This window comes from Phocoena sinus, chromosome X, assembly GCF_008692025.1.
Source record: "Phocoena sinus isolate mPhoSin1 chromosome X, mPhoSin1.pri, whole genome shotgun sequence".
NCBI classification, from domain to species: Eukaryota; Metazoa; Chordata; class Mammalia; order Artiodactyla; family Phocoenidae; genus Phocoena; species Phocoena sinus.
This window is the reverse complement of record NC_045784.1, coordinates 104,898,029-104,919,859: the sequence shown is the minus strand read 5'-3', so window position 1 is coordinate 104,919,859 and position 21,831 is coordinate 104,898,029. Positions and strand designations below refer to the sequence as shown.

The 21,831-nt window shown below is 40.8% G+C and overlaps 1 protein-coding gene across 1 annotated transcript in view; it reads right to left on the bottom strand.

Moving 5' to 3' along the window:
• Positions 1-21,831, bottom strand: part of GRIA3 (glutamate ionotropic receptor AMPA type subunit 3) — a 289,783-nt gene that overhangs the window by 39,576 nt on the left and 228,376 nt on the right. The window contains exon 12 of the mRNA XM_032620571.1: positions 20,102-20,300. Coding sequence (XP_032476462.1) covers positions 20,102-20,300 — 199 coding nt within the window. The remainder of the gene's footprint in view (positions 1-20,101; positions 20,301-21,831) is intronic.

Genomic DNA, 21,831 nt, shown 5'->3' with positions numbered 1-21,831 from the left:
AGCATGAGGGCTGTGGAGAAGCCACCCAGGCACCACTTGTTCTGCAAGAGGCTTGCTTGTCTATAGTGACTTGTTTTCTTTAGGTGCACAGAGCAGTGGTTAAGAGCATAGGTTCTGAAGCCGTAAAAACGTGGCTTTGGTTCTTATTACCGGTGCGACTTTGGGCAAATAATTTAACCTCATTGAGTCTCAGTTTCCTCATCTGGAAAATGAGGATGGTAATAGGACCCACCTCATAGTGTTCTTGCAATGATGAAATGAGAGATTGCTTATAATGAATTGAGCACAGCTCTTGACAACATGGTAAGCACTGAGTTACTTAGTTAAGAAAGTTAAGTTAGAAACTTAGTAAAGTTTCTCCCGCATTCAATAGTTGTATCAGGCACTGTGGAAGGCTGCTGTAGGGGATGAAGATATTGGAAGACGTGGTCCTTATGCTCAAGAAGCAAAGGGAACTAACAGTCAGAAACCCTGTCCAATAGCACGTTCTGAAATATTCTATGTGTCATCCTATATGGTAGCTTCTAGCCACACATGTCTGTTGAACACTTGGAATATGGCTAGTGTCACCAAGCAACAGAATTCTAAATTTAATTTAAATTACTTTAAATAGTCACATGTGGGTGCTAGGCACCATATTGTATAGTGCAGGTCTACAGCTTAAGTAAAGGAGAAGGCAGAGAGGTACCAAAAGGCAGCGCAGGGGCACCAAGAACTATTTTGCCTGCTTCACAATATTTTTCTTATTTTCCCTGATGATTGAAGTGATGGCTGCATGGAACGGAAGTCCTGCCTGCACCAGTTGGAGGGGTTGGCTATAGCCTAGGTCAAGGGGCAGGGGAGGAGGGGGAATAACTCTTGCCTTATTCAGGGCTAATCTGTAACTCTGGGATAGTTTACCCAGCCTGTGTTTATGGAAGGCCTCTCTAGAAAAAAGGTAAGCCGTATTATTCGCGTGGGCAAAAATCCCTTGGGTGTACGTAGGAACTGTTTCCTTTAAATTTATCCTATTTGTGCAAAATTGAAAATAAATGAACTCCTGGGTCCGGGTACACCATGAAAGAATATTCTTTTTATTGCTGTCTGAGAACCATACTTTTCTTTAAAAGAGAAGATCATTATCCAAGGAAATATTTGTGCAAAAAAAAAAAAAATAGAGTATGCTCCCTAAATTTCCACCCAGCCTGATTTTTCTCTTTCTGGCTCTGTGAGTTGCTACATTAAGTTGTTTGGACTCCCACTCTCTGATTCCCCTTTCCAAGTGAAGAATTACAACAGCAGTGGGCAGGCAAGTGACAACATTCACAATTTCCCCTGGTTTTTGAAAAATAGTACTTCCCTGTGTCAGCTCTCATAGATGGGTAGAGAGATGGAATATAATCAAAACGGAAAGAGCTAGAATCTCCAGAGATGCTTTCCTCTAAAAATTCCAAATAACTTTGTCAAGTACTCACTCCAAATGCCTCTGCCTAGCATTTTCAAACTGTGTTATAGTAACATTAAGGTCACAGATATAAATTTGCCTTTTCTGAGTCACCAAAGGAAGGATGGGACCAGCATTTGGTACAGAGTTAAGACTGGGGGAATTAGGTTGAAAGTTAGTCATTCAGCTTGGTTACTGTCATACAGTGACCAGGGGCTTGAACCGAGGTATACCAAAAGCCCTACACTGAAACCAGTGCTGCCAAACTGCTTATTTGTAAATCAGAGTCCATTAGAAATTTAAAAAAAAAGGAAACAGAATCATGAGCTGCAGCAAAGTTGTTGTTTTTTAAAAAATCATCTGTAAAACTAGGTTGTTTTATTTTCAGGCCTGTGTATTTACTGCGACTATTGAACAGAAACAAAACCAAAATAAGACTCTCTAAAGTAAACTTAATCTGATAATTATTTCAATTGACTTGAATTTCTGATAGACTTGAACTTCTATTCGGTAAAGGTCAATAGTCAAATTGCAGAAGGAAGCCGTGTTGAATCCTAAAGGATTTAGAAGAGTAAAGGGAAATGGAAAGCCTAGTTTGCATTTCCAAATTTCATATATTTTCTAGAACCCGTGAAATCTGTGGCCTGTGGGATAATTTATTAGCAATTGTTAGTTTGAAATGCATTTCTCTTAAGTTCCCGGGACCTTATTGCCAAAGAAATACAGTAACTTAAAAACAGGCTTCTATATCTCAAGCAAGACTGTTATTATCTGTTGCTATTTCAGAGAAGTCAATAGGCCAATGATACTTTAAAAAAATTATGTATTTCCTTAAAAATGAAAACACTAATTCAAAAAGATACACGCACCCCAAATCTTCATAGTAGCACTATTTACAATATCCAAGACATGGAAGCAACCCAACTGTCCATCAACAGATGAATGGATAAAGAAGATGTAGTATATATTACATATACAATGGAGTACTACTCAGCCATAAAAAAGAATGGAATAATGCCATTTGCAGCAACACAGATGAACCTAGAGATTGTCATACTAAGTGAAGTAAGTCAGAACGAGAAAGACAAATACCATATGCTATCACTTATATATGGAATCTAAAAACTAATACAAATGAATGTATATATAAAACAGAAACAGACTCACAGGTATAGAGAACAAACTAGTGTTTACCAGTGGGGAGAGGGAAGGGGGGATGGGCAAGATGGGGGCATGGGATTAAGAGGAATAAACTATGTATAAAGTAGATAAGCAACAAGGATACATTGTATGGCACAGGGAAACATAGCTACTATCTCGTAATAACTTTTAATGGAGTATAATCTGTAAAAATACTGAATCACTACGTTGTACACCTGGGACTAACATAATATTCTAAATCAACTATACTTCAATTTAAAAAAGAAGAAAAAATATTTTCAGTTAGAAAGAAATTATGTATGTTCCTTTAAGACTCTCCAGCTTGCCTTCTATTCCAACTCTGATCAGCCAATGGCAGACCTTTGTCAGTTGGACTGCTTACTACCCAGTACCTCCCAGACCTCCATCCTCACCAGGGTGCTACAAACAGCAGTTAACGCAACAGATTAAGAATGCTTAGGCAGATCCATATGTTTTCTCAGAGCTCTTAAGGATAATCTGTGGCTAAGAGTTATCTGGTTTTCTTCTTCATAATTAAATGGCTTGTTTCTATTAACCCAAGATTTTAAAAGCCATTTGCAAATTTTAATTTCCATCAGAAGGACTTTTCTGTCACAGTCCTACATGTAAAGACAAGGCAATATTTAATTAAGAACCCTTCTAGACAGTCATCTCTTTTTAAGGCCTGCTTTCTTTACCTTCTGCCTTGAAGTTGCTTGTCGGTGTGGTAGACAAAGTAGATTTCCTCCCCCTTCTCCACCTAATGGCGATCTGCATTTCTACTGATTTCTATCCAGGTCATTCATTATTCACTCATTGAAAAGTATGTTATTAATGAGAAGCAGGTAGGAGTCATGCTGTCCTCCCCAGGCTTAAATGAATCTTTAAGATGGTACAATCAAGTGGATATGCAAAATAGGCCATTAATGCAACATTAAGTTTACAAATTTAAACACAAAATCAGGGACTGCAGAACTTTTAAAGTTTCTCGTCATTTCTGCACTGGCAACATGGGACATACTGAATATATAGCACAGCGTTAGGAAGACATGGAGTCACATTATTGAAAAATGACTGATGTTTGTAAGGGAGACTCCAAGATTAGCTACCAGACTTCTGGAATGCTGTAAACCATACCTACGTAGATTGGCTCAACCTCAATAAGTAAGTTTTCCAATGCCTTTGAACTTTCCTTCCCCAGGTTTGTGCCGCTTTGCCTACATTAAGAGCATGCCTTCCATCATGTAGGAGATAAATTCCTAGAAAAAGCTGTGCCATAAATTAGATTCATTTTTGAAAAACAACGTTTATTTCTCTATCGATGCATGGGCTGTTTTATGTTTATTTCTGAAAGCCTTCCTCTTAGGTTTCTCTGACAAGTGGTTAGTGATCTGTAAACACCAAAAGGCACTAGGGAGATCTCTGTTTTCCAGGAGAGAATATGTTTCTGATGTGAGGAATTACTATTTATTGCCTTAATCACTTGTGAATTTTCTGGTATATGGATTACTTAAGGTAGGGTCTAGCTGTGTTTTGAATCCAAAGGTTTTGGAATAAAAGGGAAGCCTTAAAAGATAACAAATGGTTTTAGCTAGTCCTTGTTAATCTCTGGACTGGCAGAAGGGCAAGCCCAGTAACTACCTGGGAAGACAAAAAAGCCAGTCCAAAGCGGTTCAAGGTGGGAGGTCCTGCTATAATGCATAATATGCTGCATCCCATCAGTGCCACTGGAAGAGGTATCCATGGTAACAGCAAGGGTCCTAGTGGAACAGAGTGGGAAAAGATCAGACACTAGCCTTACCAAGACTGATCTGGTCTTCATAAAAGAGAGAAATTACTCTTCAGCAAGGCGGGGAGGCTAGGGTTCTCTTTTCTGTAGCAATCGGGATCCACATTTCTATTTGGGAGATGATGGCACCCCAGAGGAGGTTAGAAAGAAGGAATGGTTCCTCTTACGTATTTGTTAGCATTGCAAATATCTGTGCTGGGAAAACTCTACCTACCTTGTTAACAGTTCCCCACACCAGCTTAACCCTGTATGAGTCTTTATCGATGCCCATAGCTTGCACTTGATCAACTGCCTCTATAACCGATGCTGTGGATGAAGGCTGGGCAATCTGGCCTCGGGGCTGGAAAGCATTTCTCTCCTGCTTGGGAATTGGAACGTTCCCACTACCACCCTGGTGCATCACACTTCTGTTTACCTAATACCCATAGCATGTAAAAATGACAACGGCATTGTAGAATTAACAAAAGGAGGGAGGGAGGAGAGATCACAGCCATCTCACTTCTTTCTTTAAGGGCTAAGGAGCCAGCGTTTCAGTCTGGTTATAAATGTTTACTATACCACTCTCTTCTAGAAAGATAAGCTCTCACTAACCTTCCTTGGTAGATATACTAAAAGGCTCAGCTCAAATTCCCTCACCAATCACCTCCACTTACTCTCAGGAGGCGTCACCCTGCCATCCGGGTACTTGGGGCTGGCCACTCAACGAGTTTCCTACGTGGGGGAGGTTGAACCCCCGGTCTCCCTAATGCCTCCGTAAGAAATGAATGCAATTACATTGGTTGCCCAATGCCCAGTCCCAGCATTAGGGAATAGGGAGTGGTACATGAGAAAAGTTCTTCTGGCTGAAGGGCAGGATTTTCCTGACGCATGGTTTGTCTTTTCCCTCTGTACCAATTTTAGAATACATTCCTCTTCCTGATAGCATTTATGTCCTCTTCATTTTGAGCCGTTCCTGGTGGCCGGGTTCATGTCTACCCAGCTAAGTTGGTACCTTTGAGCCATGAGGCTCCCTGAAACCTCTGAAGAGTAGTAACACAGTACAGCTGCCTCATAATAAAAGGCATGGAAAAGGACCAAGAGGGAGGGAAGCGAGGGGTGATGTTATACTAGGAGAGAGCTTTGGCTAATGTCCAAGAGCTCAAAGCTCTCGTTGTAATTTCTCATTCTGCCCCTTCTCATTTTAAAAGGACATTTCTCTTGCCCATAGCTTCCAACTATATGTATATATAGGTATATATATATATATATATATATATACCTATATATACACTTGAAATATAGTTGATTTACAGTGTTATGTTAGTTTCAGGTGTACAGCACAGTGATTCAATTTTATGTATATATATATATATATATATATAAAATATTCTTTACATATATAATAGTCTTTTTCAGATTCTTTTCCCTTATAGGTTATTACAAAACATTGAGTATAGTTCCCTGTGCTATACAGTAGGACCTTGTTGGTTATATATTTTATATATGGTAGTGTGTATATGTTAATCCCAAACTCCTAATTTATCCCTCCCCCCCTTTCCCCTTTTGTAACCATATGCTTTTCTATGTCTTTGGGTCTCTTTCTTTTTTTTTTTGGGTCTCTTTCTGTTTTGTAAATAAGTTCTTTTGTATTATTTCTTTAGATTCCACATATAAGTGATATAATATTTGTCTTTCTCTGTCTGGCTGACTTCACTTAGTATGATATCTCTAGGTCCATCCATGTTGTCGCAAATGACATTATTTCATTCTTTTTTATTGGCTAAGTAGTATTGCACTGTATGTCTGTACCACATCTTCCTTACCCATTCATCTGTAGATGGACATGTAGGTTGTTTCCATGTCTTGGCTATTGTAAATACCAGCCATATTTTAATACTTGAACTTCCCCATGTGAAGCCCACCTCTTCGGTATGTCTACCTAACTGTCCTCTAGACTGGGGAATTTTGAAGCTTGGGATTCCTGGAAGCCTCTGTAAAAACACTGAAACCTCAGTCCTGGCCACCTGAGACCCTGCAGGTCAAATGGGGGAAAGTTAGAAGAAGGGCTGGTAGGACAGCTTCTGTCACGTTGGCAGATTTCAAGCTCCTGAGCAATCTTTGCCTTCCGTCCTATTGTTTTCTTTCTCCTTATGAAATTTTCTGTGCCCCTGCTTCTTTCCACGTTCTATTGCCTTTGTTTTTCCATGCTGACTAGCACCTAGGGATGTTCACCTAAATTCTTCCAGGTAGGGACATTTGAGGCAAGAGGTTCTCTGAAGCCTCTGTAAAAGCATTAATGCAGCAGCCCTGACCACCCAAGACCCAGCAAGTAAAAGAAGGAAAGAGAAAGGGAGGCAAGGGCAGTTAAAGGAAATTAGGAGAGAGCTTGTCTCTAAAGGGTAGGAGTTTCCAGCTCCTAGTCTAGTACTTCTGTCCCATTTTTTTCCTAAGAAATTCTTCTTAACAACAACCTAGGACATCCTGATTGGAAATCTCCACTGATACCCAACACTTGGACCTGGCCACCTCCAGTCCTATAGGATGGGAAGTTTGAATCGTGTGGCTTGCTGAAGGGTCCCTAAAGACATTAACCCCACAGTCCTGGTCACCCAGGCCCCATCCTGTAGATGAGGAATGGAAAAGGAATGGTGTCATATGGATCATAGGAAAAAAATATTAGGTCAAAATTGTAAACACTTCAAGGCATCTGGGTATTATTCCCCTGCAGTCTCATTTCACTCTCACTTTTAATTTTCTTCTTCTTTTTTTTCATGGAAAGGCATTTTATTTCAAATATAGCAGTGTGTACCGCTTTTAGTTTTCTTGGACTTTTATTGACCCTAGTCTTCAGCCCGATACCATTACTTGAGATTCCCTGCACTTGGGGCACCCTCAATTCTCAGTGCCAGCTCAACCTCAGATTCCAGCCCCCGAAACAGTCATCTCCCATTGGTCCCTGTTGATCAGAGGAAGGTTTTCCTTTTCTCTCCCACCCCAACAGGAACACTCAGAGGAGGAGGCTACAACTCAGCCATCAGCTGTGACCATCCTCAAGATACTTCTGCTCAGACTTCCCTCTGTCCCACAGGCCTAGCCTCTAGCCTCTTCCCTGCATCTTTCACATAGGATTAATAGAAAGAAAAAAAAGCAAATCCAAATCGTCAAAGCAGAAATCCGCTGATATGTTGTATTGTCAAACGTTCTTCAAAGAGTGGCTCTTAGTCATCTGTGTTGCAATCATTTGGGGGTGCTCGTTTAAAAATGCACGTTAATGGAACCTATGGAATGAGCACCTTGGGGGGGAGGTGTGAGAACCAATAATCTGTGTTTTAAAATAGCTCCCCAAATGATTTTCTCTGCAACCAGTGGTGGAAGACACTGGTCTACTGTAGTCATTCATCAGATTATTGAGTTCCCAACTGAACATCTCCGACAAGTGGCCATTTGCCTATTCCTGGCCTATAGCCCTTCAAAGATGAACAGCTCACTATCTATGGAGACAACCCAATCTATTTTTGTATTCCTTTATTAGAATGTTCTTTTTACAATGAGCTAAAATCTCTATCCCTGTAATAGCCACTCTTTGATTTTGGTTCTATCCCTTAGGGCCCCACAGAAGAAGTACAATTCATCTTCAAAGTTTCTACCCTTCAAATATTTGAAGATAATCCTAATATATTCTACTCCTGCATATTTTCTTCAGGCTAAATAGTCTCAATTCTTGTGATAGGGGAAAAAATCTTGTAAAAAAGTGTAGACCAGTCCCCATAGGTCAGCTCTTTGGGCAATTCCAGATAGAAATGTTTTAAGACAAGACCAGTAGAGAACTATGAGAAACCATGTTTTTCCTCTTGATGTCAACTCTAAAAATCTGGAGGTGTCCCTTACCTTTAACAACTTTCTATGGATCCATTTTGCATGAATTTATCCAAGCTTCCTTGAATTTATTTCTATTTCTCCTCAATCATTGACCATGCTATTCTCAACCTTCTTGTTTGTACAATTGGCTGAAACCCCAGGCCAAGAAAATAAAGCAAAAGCGTTCTTCAGGATCTTGCCAGTTTACTCCCTGGTACTTTCATATATAATAAACTTTAATTATTTGCTAATCACAATTACCCAAGTTGTGGGGCGTGTGCATGTGTGCACCTGTGTGTGTTCGTGTGTGTGTGTGTGTGTGTGACTGTGACTGGAGGAAAGGGACAAGATACAAATATTTTGAAACCAAACTTCAAAATTTTGTGTAAAGGGGCTTTAATATGATTATCTTCACGATTACCCTGTTAATACTACCACATCAGGAAAGGGGCTGTTTACTTTAGATGAAATAATGTCTAATATCATGGGGTTGTTTTTAAAGATGAAAGCTTCTTACAGTTCAATTTGATATTATTTGCCAAAGCATAGATGGATTTTGCTTTTCAATACTGGCTCCTCAAACTCATTTAAAAGAAATAAAGTATTCTTCAGAGAAAGCAAGGTGTTCTTTTTAATGAACCCCATCTTCACGTGTGAGATGTGAATTATGAAACTAGAAATAAGACAGTGCTCAGAGCACCCTGGCCTTAAGCAGTGACTTCCAATTTACCAGTCTATTGATTTCTACTATGATACTATTGTTTCAAGGCAATAATGTTTTCTTGGAAACTGTTTTTTTTTCATCCTAAACTCCCACCCCACCCCAAACACATATACATACACTATTTTGTGCAAACAAATCTTAGTGTGAACACTAGAGAGAACTAACAGTTCTTCAGTCAGTAGTAGCCACAGTTTAACATGATATAAAGTCATGGTCTGTCTTGTTGTTTTGGTCACAAATACATTCTTACACACCCTTTGAACTATTTTTGAATTCTGTTTTCTCTCCAGATATTTTTAAGATGCCCCCTTTTCCAGAAACCTTTCCTGACTAAGTCCCCTGACTCCTTTTTTATCTGCATACTGAACTCAGGGGTTTGGATGGCATCTCCTATTCATTCCCAGAGTGTCTAGGACAGAGTTCTTTACCCAGTGAGTTGGGAAAATCAATGTTACTATATGATACCAGAAGTAGTCTGTAATCCAGACCACAGACTCATGGCAATTAAACTGAGAGTGAAATAAATCAGGCTGTGATCACATAAGAATTTTGATAAAAGTAGGAAGTAAGAATCAGTTCCGGAATGCAGGTTCCTCTAAGCATAGCAGCTAATTACTTTCAGGAAGTTCTTCATTTAGGGCACCAGAGAGTGTACAGATAGGAGATCAGTTTTGGGGATAACATACAAATACCTACAATCAGAACCGGAAAGAAATGCCGTAGATCATCTCTATCCAAATCCCTCCCTTCAGACAGGTAACATTCTAAACCATTTAGAACAGGAGGGTGATGGGTTTCATTCTACCATCCATCACCTGCATTCTAGTTGTAGCCCAAGCACAGAAAGAGGAAGCACGCTCCTCTAAGATTTTGCTACAAGCTGAAATCACTAGCTAAAATATCCAGGGCCCTCTGTACATATGTGTGGTGTGCAGTATAGATAGGAATTTAGGTCTTTTTCAACACATACATACATAGCATACCTCCCTCTCAACTTCAGTCATGTATCAAGATAAAACTTTATGATATTAACTAAAGTTCTGTCCCCAATACCAGGTACCCAGTGATCTTCTTTCTATTGGGATGGGGTCATCAATGGCCTAAGAGAAGATTAGGAAGAAAATATCAGTGGAACAGAAAATGCCCTCACCTTTGCTTTCCAAACAGACTTTCAAAAACTTACAGCAGAAAATGATAGAGCTGGCATATGATCCAGCAATTCCATCCCTAGGTATATACCAAAAGGAATTAAAAGCAGGGATTTAAACAGATGTTTGTACATCAGTGTTCACTGCAGCATTATTTACAATAGCCAAAAGGTGTAAACAACCCAAGTGTCCATTAAAAGACGAATGGATGAGCAGCCGCATAGCACAGGGAGATCAGCTGGGTGCTTTGTGACCACCTAGAGGGGTGGGATAGGGAGGGTGGGAGGGAGACGCAAGAGGGAGGAGATATGGGGATATATGTATACGTATAGCTGATTCACTTTGTTATACAGCAGAAACTAACACAACATAGTAAAGCAATTATACTCCAATAAAAATATTAAAAGAAGATGAATGGATAATCAAAATGTGGTATAGATAGATAAATTCAGCCATAAAAAGGAATGAAGTTCTGACACATGCTATAACATGGACGAACCCTGAAGACATTGTGCTAAGTGAAATAAGCCAGACACAAAGAGACAAATATTGTATGATTCCATACAGATTCATAGAAATGGAAAGTAGAATAGTGGTTACTAGGGGCCGAGGGAGTGGGGGAATGGGAAGTTGTAGGGGAATGGGAAGTTATTGACTAAAGGTTACAGAGTTTCTGTTTGAGGTGATGAAAATGTTTGGAAATAGACAGTGGGGATGGTTGCACAACACTGTAAACGTAATCAGTGCCACTGAACTGCACACTTAAAAATGGCAAATTTTATGTTATATATATTTTATTATAATTTTTAAACAATAATGTAATATACCAAAATTCATTGAACAGTACATTTTAAATGGGTGAATTGAATCTTAATTAAACTGTTTTTAAAAAGTCATAGCAGAGACAACACTACCTTGAAAGCCAAGTTTTAAATTAGTAAGAACCAAGCTTAGAACCAAGTAAGAACCAAGGATAAAAAAGAAAGGTTTTTGAGTTTCCAAATTCTAATTCCCTTTAGAGGGAAATACGAAGTTTCTGCCATACTCAGTAAATTGGAAAGCAGATGGATAAAGAGCCAGACTAACTACCCTAGGAGGCCAGATAAGAGCTGAGGCAGAGAGGAGTACCAGAGAAGTCAGACTGGGCTATATGGCTCTGAGAAATGTCTCTGTGCCCTGCCCCCCATCTCCCACCCCCCACCCCAGCTCTCCAAAAGGGGGAGGGAGGATGGGACTCCCAGGGCAGAAGTGACGAGGTCTTACTTCCCAGGGTGTAGCATAGGGATGATAAATTGGAGAGAACAGCCCATGTCTAGCTTGGTGCTGGCATCGTAGAAAAGCAATGGTTACATGAGATCTATGAGATCTCTAGGAGGAAGGAGCTGTCCTAGACTGGTGGAAGGAGAGAAGGAGACTATTCCAATAGCCCTATAACAGTGCAAGGGGTGGGGTGGGGGGTGGGGGTGGGAGTGGGGGGGAGAGAGAGAGAGAGAGAGAGAGAGAGATCACGAGCTGAAATAAGTGCAGGGTTAGTTGGTCTGCAGAGGTCTTGTGGCCTGGATGAGGGGATGATGCAGCAAATGTCAGTGTGGAGGGGAAAGTCTACTTGACATCCAAACTGGGTGGTACAGCCCAATGGATGCCTGGAAATGATACTGATGATCTGGGGTTAGATGGCTGCCCCTGATGCCATGATACATTTTCACATGGCTACCTCTTATCATGTAAAGTCCCTGCAACTTGGATATTATCCCAGGGAAGAGGGAGTGAAAAATCCTGAAATGACTAGGAAATCACTAAACTTGCCTGAATTTATCTGGGTGTATCTTTTCTGCCATGTGGCAAAAATGAGGTACCAGTAACAGGAATATAAAGAAAGTTATGGTTTTGCAAAATGGAGTTAGTCAGTCATCTGTGAAAATCTACCTCTACCATAAAACTGTCTTCTAAGAAGACGGCAATAAGACACAGTAAAGGCATGAATCATTAGGGGCTTCTGGACTTCTAAAATTTTTTGATGATTAACCTTAAGACTTCTTATTTTCTTACTTGGCAAAATTCCCTAACCAGCCCTAGTGTAAGTGTACCTTTTCAGCCCTTGTTATTACAGTTTACTTTGTTACTATAGTTTGCAGTTTACAGTTACTACAAGTATCCTTGAATCATTTAATGAATGTAGGACTTACAGATTTCATTAGTGACCACTGAAAAGGAAGGCCGAAAATCTGAGCCCTTCCACTTTGCTCACAAATGTTATCTGATTCATCAGCAAATTCTGTGACTCTCTCTCCAAAATATATCCTAAACCTGACCACTTTATGCAATCTCCATCACTATAACTCTAGCATGTAATTCCAATCTTTAGTCACCCAGTTTGTCTTCCTGTCCCTTAAACATGCCAGGATTGTTCCTGTCCCAGGACCTTTGCACTTCTTATTCGTTCTGTTTAGAATACTCTTCCACCATATTTTCACATGGCTAACTCTTATTCAGGTCTTTAATTAAATATTACCTCCTTAAAGAGACTTTACCTGAACCCCTCCTTCCCAAGCTCCCAGTTAAAACAGTCCTAAGTCATTCTCTATCATAATACGTAGAGCACTTACTGGTGCCTGAAATTATTTTATGCATCTATTTGTTTACATGCTTACTGTTTCTCTCCTTCCAACAGAATGTGAGCTCCTTGAAGGTAGGGATTCGGTCATGTTTCCCCTACTGAATCCCAGCTGCCTAACTTGGTATTGTGGACACTGAATATTTCTTTATTCACTGGTTAAAAATGTAGAAGATGTTGAAGACTGGAACGAACCTGACCACAGGCATCTGCTACTGCCTTTTTGAAAAAAAAAAAAAATTCACATCAAGGTCTTGTTTTTGTGAGTTTCCTTCTTTCAAAAGCAGAGTGCAAGTAAGCATTCTAGTGAATTGAATGCTGTTGTGAGTTGAGTTTCAGTAAGTTGAAATTTTAGTTGGTCCTTATGGTCAACAATTTAGGCTTCTCATGGTGATGAAAGGGAATTGTAAATAATCAATCTGCTCAGGCTTGCCAGGTGAACTCAAGGAAAGTCTAATTGAACAGATGACTCCCTGTCCTCTAATTGCAAGGCTATTAGGTGATTTGACCTTGTCAGACAAGAAAAGAAAGTGAGGTCCTGAGATGAGTTCCTCTAGGGAAGAGAGTTTCATAGTTGTCACAAAAATCTGGGAGTTCTGTGTGATGTTAATTATCCTGGTGTGGTCTGAGAAAGTTGGCAGCCTCAAAGATAACAAAGACTTAACCCCCTTAGGCTTTCTGAGCTGTGAAATGCTCTCATAAGCAAGTAGGTTACCTGGGAAGACTAACGGAGACAGGCTAATGAAATCCATATGGTTGGTTACTTTGGGCAGATGGTCTGCATGCCACCTTGAAAGCACCTGAAGTTTCTAGGTGGTCTTTAAGGGCAGCTTTAAATTGTGCATGGTGAAGTTGTCGAATCTGCAGACCACAAAGGAATGGCTAAAGATGGACTAAGAGATGAAGTCAGTAGTCATATATATTTATATATATACATATATATATATATATATATATATTTTGCGGTACGCGGGCCTCTCACTGTTGTGGCCTCTCCCGTGGCAGAGCACAGGCTCCGGACGCGCAGGCTCAGTGGCCATGGCTCACGGGCCCAGCCGCTCCGCGGCATGTGGGACCTTCCCGGACCGGGGCACGAACCCATGTCCCCTGCATCGGCAGGCGGACTCTCAACCACTGCGCCACCAGGGAAGCCCTAGTAGTCATATTTTATAATAGGGGTAGGAATGGGATCAGGAGGATGGGGGAAGGATATAAATGAGCTTTCTCTCTCCTCCCAAAGCCAGAAAAAAACCCCACCTCTCTTCCATTGAGCAAGCAGAGATTATTTTCTTTTATTTTTGAGAAATACCCCTCCCTCATGTCTCCACAGAGCCTTATTTGGACAGTCTCCATGCTTCAATTGCTCCATTGCTGGGCCCTTTTCTTAAAAGTCTCCTGGGAGTTGTAGAACCCTTCATAGCGTTAAAGAGATTTTTCTGATATTCTAACTAAACCCATAAGGAAGGTAGAGCAGGGAATATTTCCCTTGATAGATGAGGAAACTGAGACCAAACGACCCTTACCCAAAGAAAAACAAGAAAGGCATCAGTGGATGTGGATTGCTGCATTTGTGGCATTCACTCTAGTTTTATGGACGCCTTCCTTTTCTTTGCCTTCTTATCTTGGGTCCTTTTGAGATTGTCAGGGCCTGGAAAAATGTCATTTAACAATGTGTATAGGTTTCCTTTTCTAATTGATCCATCAAAGGGAATAAAAACAAAGATTAACCAGGAGACGATACAGATGCCTTAACATGCGCTGTCCTAGAGGCTTGATTCGTGCATAGGACCCCATGTTTCTATGAACACTCACACCAGAAAGGCACTGAGATGCAATGGGAAGAGGACCCAATCTGGACTCAGAATTCTAGCTTGTCCCCTCTGAGCTGAGCGACTTTCGACGTTCGGCAAGTCACAAGGTCATCTTGCCTCAGGTGTTTCCTCTCTGAAGGAGGTGTAATAATACCTGTTCTGGTTGCATGGCAGGATTGTCGTGTGAATAGAGTATGGTAATGTATGTGAATATGTGTTGAAAATCTAGCCCACTAGATTGTGAGCTCCTAGGGGATAGAGGCCATTTCTGTTTTATTCATCACTTAGCTGACCTTCCTGCTGGGGTTACAGAGGATCATTAACCCTACTCTTGTTCACCGAGAAGCATACCCAGAGACTGGCACATGCTGGGAAGTCGCTCCATAGAAATAAACACCATCAGCTACCCCGGAGGGATGATCATCTAGTTCTCTGAGATGCCTGTATTTTAAGTCAATCTGTCCCCCCAGATAACCTCCAAATATGGCGAAAAAACCTATCTAAGTATTTTCATGTGATTTGGCAAAAGGCAGAAATTTAATTTCGTTTATGGAGATGGCTCTGCAGTGCTTAGCCTGGAGTTTGGCATATAGTAGGCACCTAAAAAAAGTTATTGAAAGAGTGATGAATAAGTAATAGAATCTAGGGCATTGTCATTAGCCTGTCTTTGTTGCCACATTTCCTCCATTCTCCCGGAGACAGATATTGGGTGTGCTGTGTGCATAGTTGTCAGGTCAACCTCTACTCCCTTGGCGAGTGTCCTTTCCACCCAGCTTGAGACTTGCCTGCAAGGAAGACCCAGGAAACCACAGATCCCTGACAGCTGAGGGATGGGAAAGGCTGACAGCTGTCTGAATGTACCATGTGGCCAGGCCTCAGCATCCTCACATCGTACCTGCTGCTCCACCTCCAGTCTTAACCTGGAGGTCTATGAGCCTTGCTGTGTTATGTATTATATGACATAGGAAAATAAGAGTTTTGGGGGAGGATAAGGCAGGATCAAAAGGGCTATGAAAATAATTAAAAAACAATTTCTTTTTTAAAATTGTTAAGTAACACATACAATAAATGTCTCTGACCTACCATTCCTTGGTATCAACTCATCTCCTGTTGCTGCTATTATGTGTTCCCTAGTGTGTAGTTGGCTGTGTCCGCAAGCATTCGGTCACATCCTGTATGTCTTCAAACTAATTAAATGTGGTTGCAGTCGTCCGGGTACAGTGTCAAGCTCTCAAATTCTTCATGGTACTTGCCGAGAAAATTTTTAACAAAAGAATTTTTACATTTTGATGTGTTTCCTACGGTGAGGAGACGGGTAGGGTTAAGGGAGGTCTGTTGTGGTAAAGCTTAAAGATTAATGGTTAGTTTTCTTAATCATGTCCAAATGTCACCATACCTAGCATAGGGGAATTTGTGGAGAGATTGTTCTTCTTTCCCCATAAAGTTCAAAAGCCCTATAATAAATAACCAATAAATGTTGAAATGTGGACTCTGATTGAAAATGTGTGTGTGTGAGTGTGTGTGTGTGTGTGTGTGTGTGTGTGTGTGTGTGTGAGAGAGAGAGAGAGAGAGAGAGAGAGAGAGAGATTCAGAATGTATAAGGAGAATCTACATACTCTTGGAGGGACTACTTCCCAAAAAAATAATTTTTTTTGAAATACAGGGCTCTTCTTTATGCTGCCTGCATTTCAAAAAAAATTTAAAAGTTAAAGTGAGCGATGACAACAGTAACAGTGTTGAGATAAAACATTCTTCATGAGTAATTCAACTGTGCTTCTTACGGCTTAGAATGTCTGCAACTCAGAAGACAGGGCAGTTCCCTTGGTGGTCTCCAGATAAAGTTCAGTTTTTCTGTCCTACCTGGGGTGCTGGGGCAAGGCACGTCTCTCCCCATTCCATTCCATTTATATTTATTTTCTTAAAGGGGTTTAAATTAGCATTAACACTTCAGTTTAAAAAGCAACATCCTTTTATACCCTGAACTATCTTCGGTGGGGATATGGCCAAGTATCTGGAAAAGAATTCACTTCGTTATAAAGCAGAAACTAACACACCATCGTAAAGCAATTATACTCCAATAAAAACATTAAAAAAAAAAGAGTCAAGCATCATAGTGGTCTTCTAATATTTCTAGGGGTTTGAAGGCAGAGAGAATTTTGGAATTGCTTTTTCTCCCAGATCTACTTTTTAACCTGAATCGGCATCAGGTTAAAATTTCAAAACCTAGTGGAGAATGATTGTTTCGGTGTAGCTTTCCAAATCATAGTGGCATTTCTCTGGGCAATGACAATGAAGCTGTCGACTTGTTCTCTAGCATGGGTGCCTCCACCTCTGGTTGGGACATTTAGTTTTGGAGCTGCTGTCTAAGGAAATCAGTTTTCAAGTCAAGAGGGTTGATGGTAATATTTCAGATGTCTCTTCCAGCTGCATGCATTTTGTTTGGTCCCTCCTTGCCTTTCCTGATGGAACAGGTCCCTCTGTGCCAGTGACTTTATGTGATTGTAAGATAGCAGCTGAGGATGGTTCAGAAAATGAGAGAAAAGAATCATTTAAAGATGTCATCATTTTAATGGCAGCCTTACCCAGGACAAGTTAAAACGTCTGCAGGGCAATTAGAAAGGAATTTTCTTTTATTAAATTTTCTCTAGAGGGCTGGCCCCGGGGCTGTTTTATGGTGTTACTAACTTGGTCCCTGTGGTTTTAATATGGAGTGAGAAGGGGAAGAAATGAGCTCATGTTATGTTTGTAAATGTTGCATGTGATCTTGTTTTATCCTCTAAAGTTCAGAAGGCATGCCATCAGGGGTCCTCGATTTTTTTTTTTTTTTTTGGCATGTGGAGGAGTTACTGCTCTTAAAATAGCCTTGAGATCTTGGAGGACTGAGAGGAAAGTGACATGCTGTGGCGGTTACATCCCTGAGTAGGAGATGATGTGTTCTTGCTGGCTGCCTTCTCTGATTTATGGGGTTCAAGGAGGGGTAAATAGAGGATTTTGAGAGGACAGATGGCTTGGAGACCAATTGGTTGGGCCCCTCTGTATTATATGAATACCAAGCATTCCCTTAGTTGGGTTTACAGAACATTTTTCAGTACAAGCAGGCTAGGAGCTGCCTGTCCTATACTGCTCAGTTCCACTCTTAGATCATCAACTTTTCTGTGCTGTCCTAAAGAACTTCTCCATTGTCCTTACTGCTGTCGCTAGCAACCAATGGAGGAAAAAGAAAAGTGGCGTGCGGGAATTAGAAAATGATTTGCACTTCTTTATACCTAGAAATATCTGGCTCCTTTTCGAATCAGATTTTCAGAACAGTTCCATTTCCATACGAATTACTCATTGGCTGTAAAGGTCACTAGGAATTGCTGAGCATTGGAAACCGCAAACCAGTTAGAATGTGGCAATAGCTTTGCTCAGAATTGAATGTTGACTCAAATTGGCTCTGGTAATAAGATGCTCTTTAATGAAACCATCATTGAATGGATTAATAGATGCTTTCCTAGTTTTTGAGAAAGATACAATATATGTGGGGGATGTGGTCTGGGCGTGGGGACATTGACTGCTTGGTCACAATTTCAAGCCTTTGTGTTAGTAAATCTTCCCAGAGAGCCTCCTTTGCCTGCAATATGGATGAATGGCCTTTGAAAGCTTAATGGGAATTGATGCCGCCTATCGATTACCATTTAAAGCACACCTTCCTAATTTCTAATCATCGCTGAAGGAAATATGCTTTCCAGTGGAACAAGTATCCCTAATTGGAGGGTCCAAGTCTGGTGTCTTGATAGCTTAAGTGGTCCTTCTAGCAACTTGGTGCCTATTGGGTTGGTGAACATAAGCTCTGCTGAAGGTTGATACTAAACCAGATTTCCGTGGAGCTGATGATGTGCTGAATACTCAGCGGATGGAAATCCCTGGCTTTCTGCCCTGAAATGTGTGAGTGATTTCATGAGGGCAGGGGATTATTCCCAGATAAGCTTCTGGAACTGCCAACGTAGTGAGGGTCAAGGCCAGGTTAGTTCCAGAGGATCTTCATATCATTTTGATGCTTCTAGTACTAGGCCCCTGTCCCTGGTTGGAGATTACGAACTGCTCGATAAATAGTGGTAGAGGTGAGATAGGGATATCCTGAGCCAATGAGATTTCTGGAAAGGGTCTCAGAATTAACCCTTTCTCCTTCAGGGAATGAAAACAGTTTTTAGTTAATTGCTATAATTTCAAGAAACACACTCCTCCTGCTTTCCCATGGAACAACTGGACAAATCCCATGATGATACATATAGAAATATATTTCTTACTGATTTCTTAAAGCAAGCTGATTTAGAACCAACATCTGTTTACTGTGGATCTTTGAGGAAAAGTCAGTAATTATACCTGCCATCCAATAATTTGATTATTGGTTGGAGAGAATGACTAAACTTTTCATCTCTACGTACTACACAAGTGGCTTCTGGATCACTGCTACAACCAGTTACATGGGTTACAGTAGCAGGCAGTGGTATGGATAGAATGGGTCCATTTTCTCACTGAAACCACCATATTTTCCTGGTTGGGGCAACTGAAAAATCATGTGAGTTCTTAAACACTCCATCGGTAGCCTTTCTTATAGACCAGTTGCTACAGAACAAAGATATTGGTATTTTACGTAAAAGTGGTTTTGTTCATCATATTATCCTTCTATAATATTCTCCTTTGATCTCCTTTCTTCTTTCTCCTTGACAGAACTTACACTTTACTAACTTTTGCTAGTGAACAACTTGCTGTTTCCCCACCAAGATTTGGCCTATGTGCGGGTAGTGAGGGGGAAATAAATCTACTCAAGAAATTAAAACAGGGCTTCCCTGGTGGCACAGTGGTTGAGAGTCCACCTGCCGATGCAGGGGACACGGGTTCGTGCCCCGGTCCAGGAGGATCCCACATGCCGCGGAGCGGCTGGGCCTGTGAGCCATGGCCGCTGAGCCCGCGCGTCTGGAGCCTGTGCTCCGCAACGGGAGAGGCCACAACAGTGAGAGGCCCGTGTACCGCAAAAAAAAAAAAAAAAGAAAAGAGAAAAAACAATTACCAGCTTCCCAGAAAATCGAATTATCAGCATGTACATGAATACTTGAAACAACTGTAATACATTTCAATAGAAAACCAATGTCTAAAATAGAATATGTAATTTTATAGTTCATCACTCCTCAGATTCTTAGAGTCAATTACCTAACTTCTGTGAACTGCTGAGACATAAAATCACTGCTTTTGTAAAAGCTAAAAAGGAGAATAGATATTATTTAGTTCAATCCCCTCATTATTCAAGTAAGGGGACCAAGGCCGACAGAAGTTAAATGACTTGCCCAAGGACAAACGATCACTTTGTGGTAGGGTTGGGATTCAAACCTGTGAGTTCAAACTCAGTGCTCTTGACATGCCCCCTGTGATGTCGCACAGGAGTCTTAGTTGTAAAGGACAATGAATTAGGTCACCAAGCAAGTATTTAAGATGCTCTGCTTTGATAACATTCCCACCATTTCCCGATCCTCCCTTAAAACACTGTGAATCTGCCTTTGTGAGCAGATGATAAAATAAAATCCAGCAGGCCCAATTAACTGTAAAGCACTTACTCTGAAAAATTCTTTTGTTGAGCCGGAGTCCAGGGTCCCATATGCAATTTCAGTCTGCTTAGCTAAGTCTTCAGCACTCTCTATGGGAGAAACCATCCTCTCCACAGTCAGGAAGGCAGCGAGATTGGCCGTATAGGAAGAAATTATGATCAGGGTGAAGAACCACCAAACGCCTCCAACAATGCGCCCGGAGAGTGATCTACAAAACAAAGACCAATCCAGACCCAGAGGGGCCGGATTTCAGTTTAAGAAATCCTTATCTTTACTTTTGGAAAGAGGAATGGTTTCAGTGTAGCTGATGAAAGAGGGAAGTAAATGATGTCAGGGAATTAACACATCAAACAAAAGTGACATGTTGACAGTATCACCACATGTCATGATGGCATGTGATGATGGCACATGCATAATGCTCTTCAGGCCTACATGGGTTTCAAAGTAGGATTATTTATTTAATCACGGGAAAAAATACCTTCTTTTTGCCAGTTTCTGCTTAGGTGTAATAATGGTACTTACCTGATTCTCCTCCTGTGAGCTTTTCTGGGCACACCTGTGGAAGACTGCTCTATTTCCTTTAAGGCAAGTGGTTCCCAGCCTTGCCTGTACCTTAGAATCACCTGGGATCTTTAAAAAAACTTCTCATGCTCAGACCCAGCCAAGACCAAAGAAATCAGAACCTGAGAGGTGGGACCCAGACATATGTATTTTTAAAATCTCTCCAGGCGATTACAATGTGCAGTCAAGGTTGAAAAACACTGATGTAAGGTGATGTCATGGGAGAAACACAGAGTCGAAAACCTTTGCATATTTGAAGAGAAATGATTAGGTGCTAGCTAGTAAACAAGCACTATGAGTTTGACAAATTTAATATAGACATTGCCATTCTGTGGAGCTGATTACCCATAAGGCAAGGGGCCATAAGATAATATTTATTATTGTCTTCATATAAATGGCTAGTGGGGCTCAGGAGTTTAGATCCAGAGATTGAAACTCTTCCCTTTTACAAATTGAGATGTAGCACATAGGACAGGCCTCAAGTGAAGTAGGAAACTACCTGATTAATAGGATTTGAGAAGCAAACCTAAAAGGTTTGTCTGTACCCTCCCCCACCAAAATAATCAAAACAAACAAAACCATCCCCACTGGCCCGCCCTAGAAATTCTTACTATTGGAATTCTCCTCTGAGCTTTCTTCAGGAGGCTTGGTCAAAATGTAACATTTTACTTCAACAGCATCTATTATCATATTATCCTGGATTAGTCTATGCAATTAGTGGAAAATGGGACAGAAGAAGATGGGTAAGTTTTAATCAGGGAAAATTTTGTTCTTAAATGGAGCTGTGCGTGGGCATTACTTGAGGTGTTTGTTAAAATGCTGGTTCAGAATATGAGTGCTCAAAAATCTGGACTTCCCAAGCATCACTGGTGATTGCAGTGGTCTGCGGCCCAAACTGAGAAATATTGTTCTTCTTCTACATCAGTGATTCTCAACTCTGCCTGCACATCAGTACCATTGGGGGAGTTCAGGACAACACAAAACAAAACACAATGACCAAAAAAATGCCTAGGCTCCACCCCAGGCCAATTAAATCAGAATCTCTGAGGGTTGGGCCTACGCAGCAGCACTTTTTTTTCTTTTTACATCTTTATTGGAGTATAATTGCTTTACAGTGGTGTGTTAGTTTCTGCTTTACAACAAAGTGAATTAGTTATACTCCGGGGCAGCCAAGATTG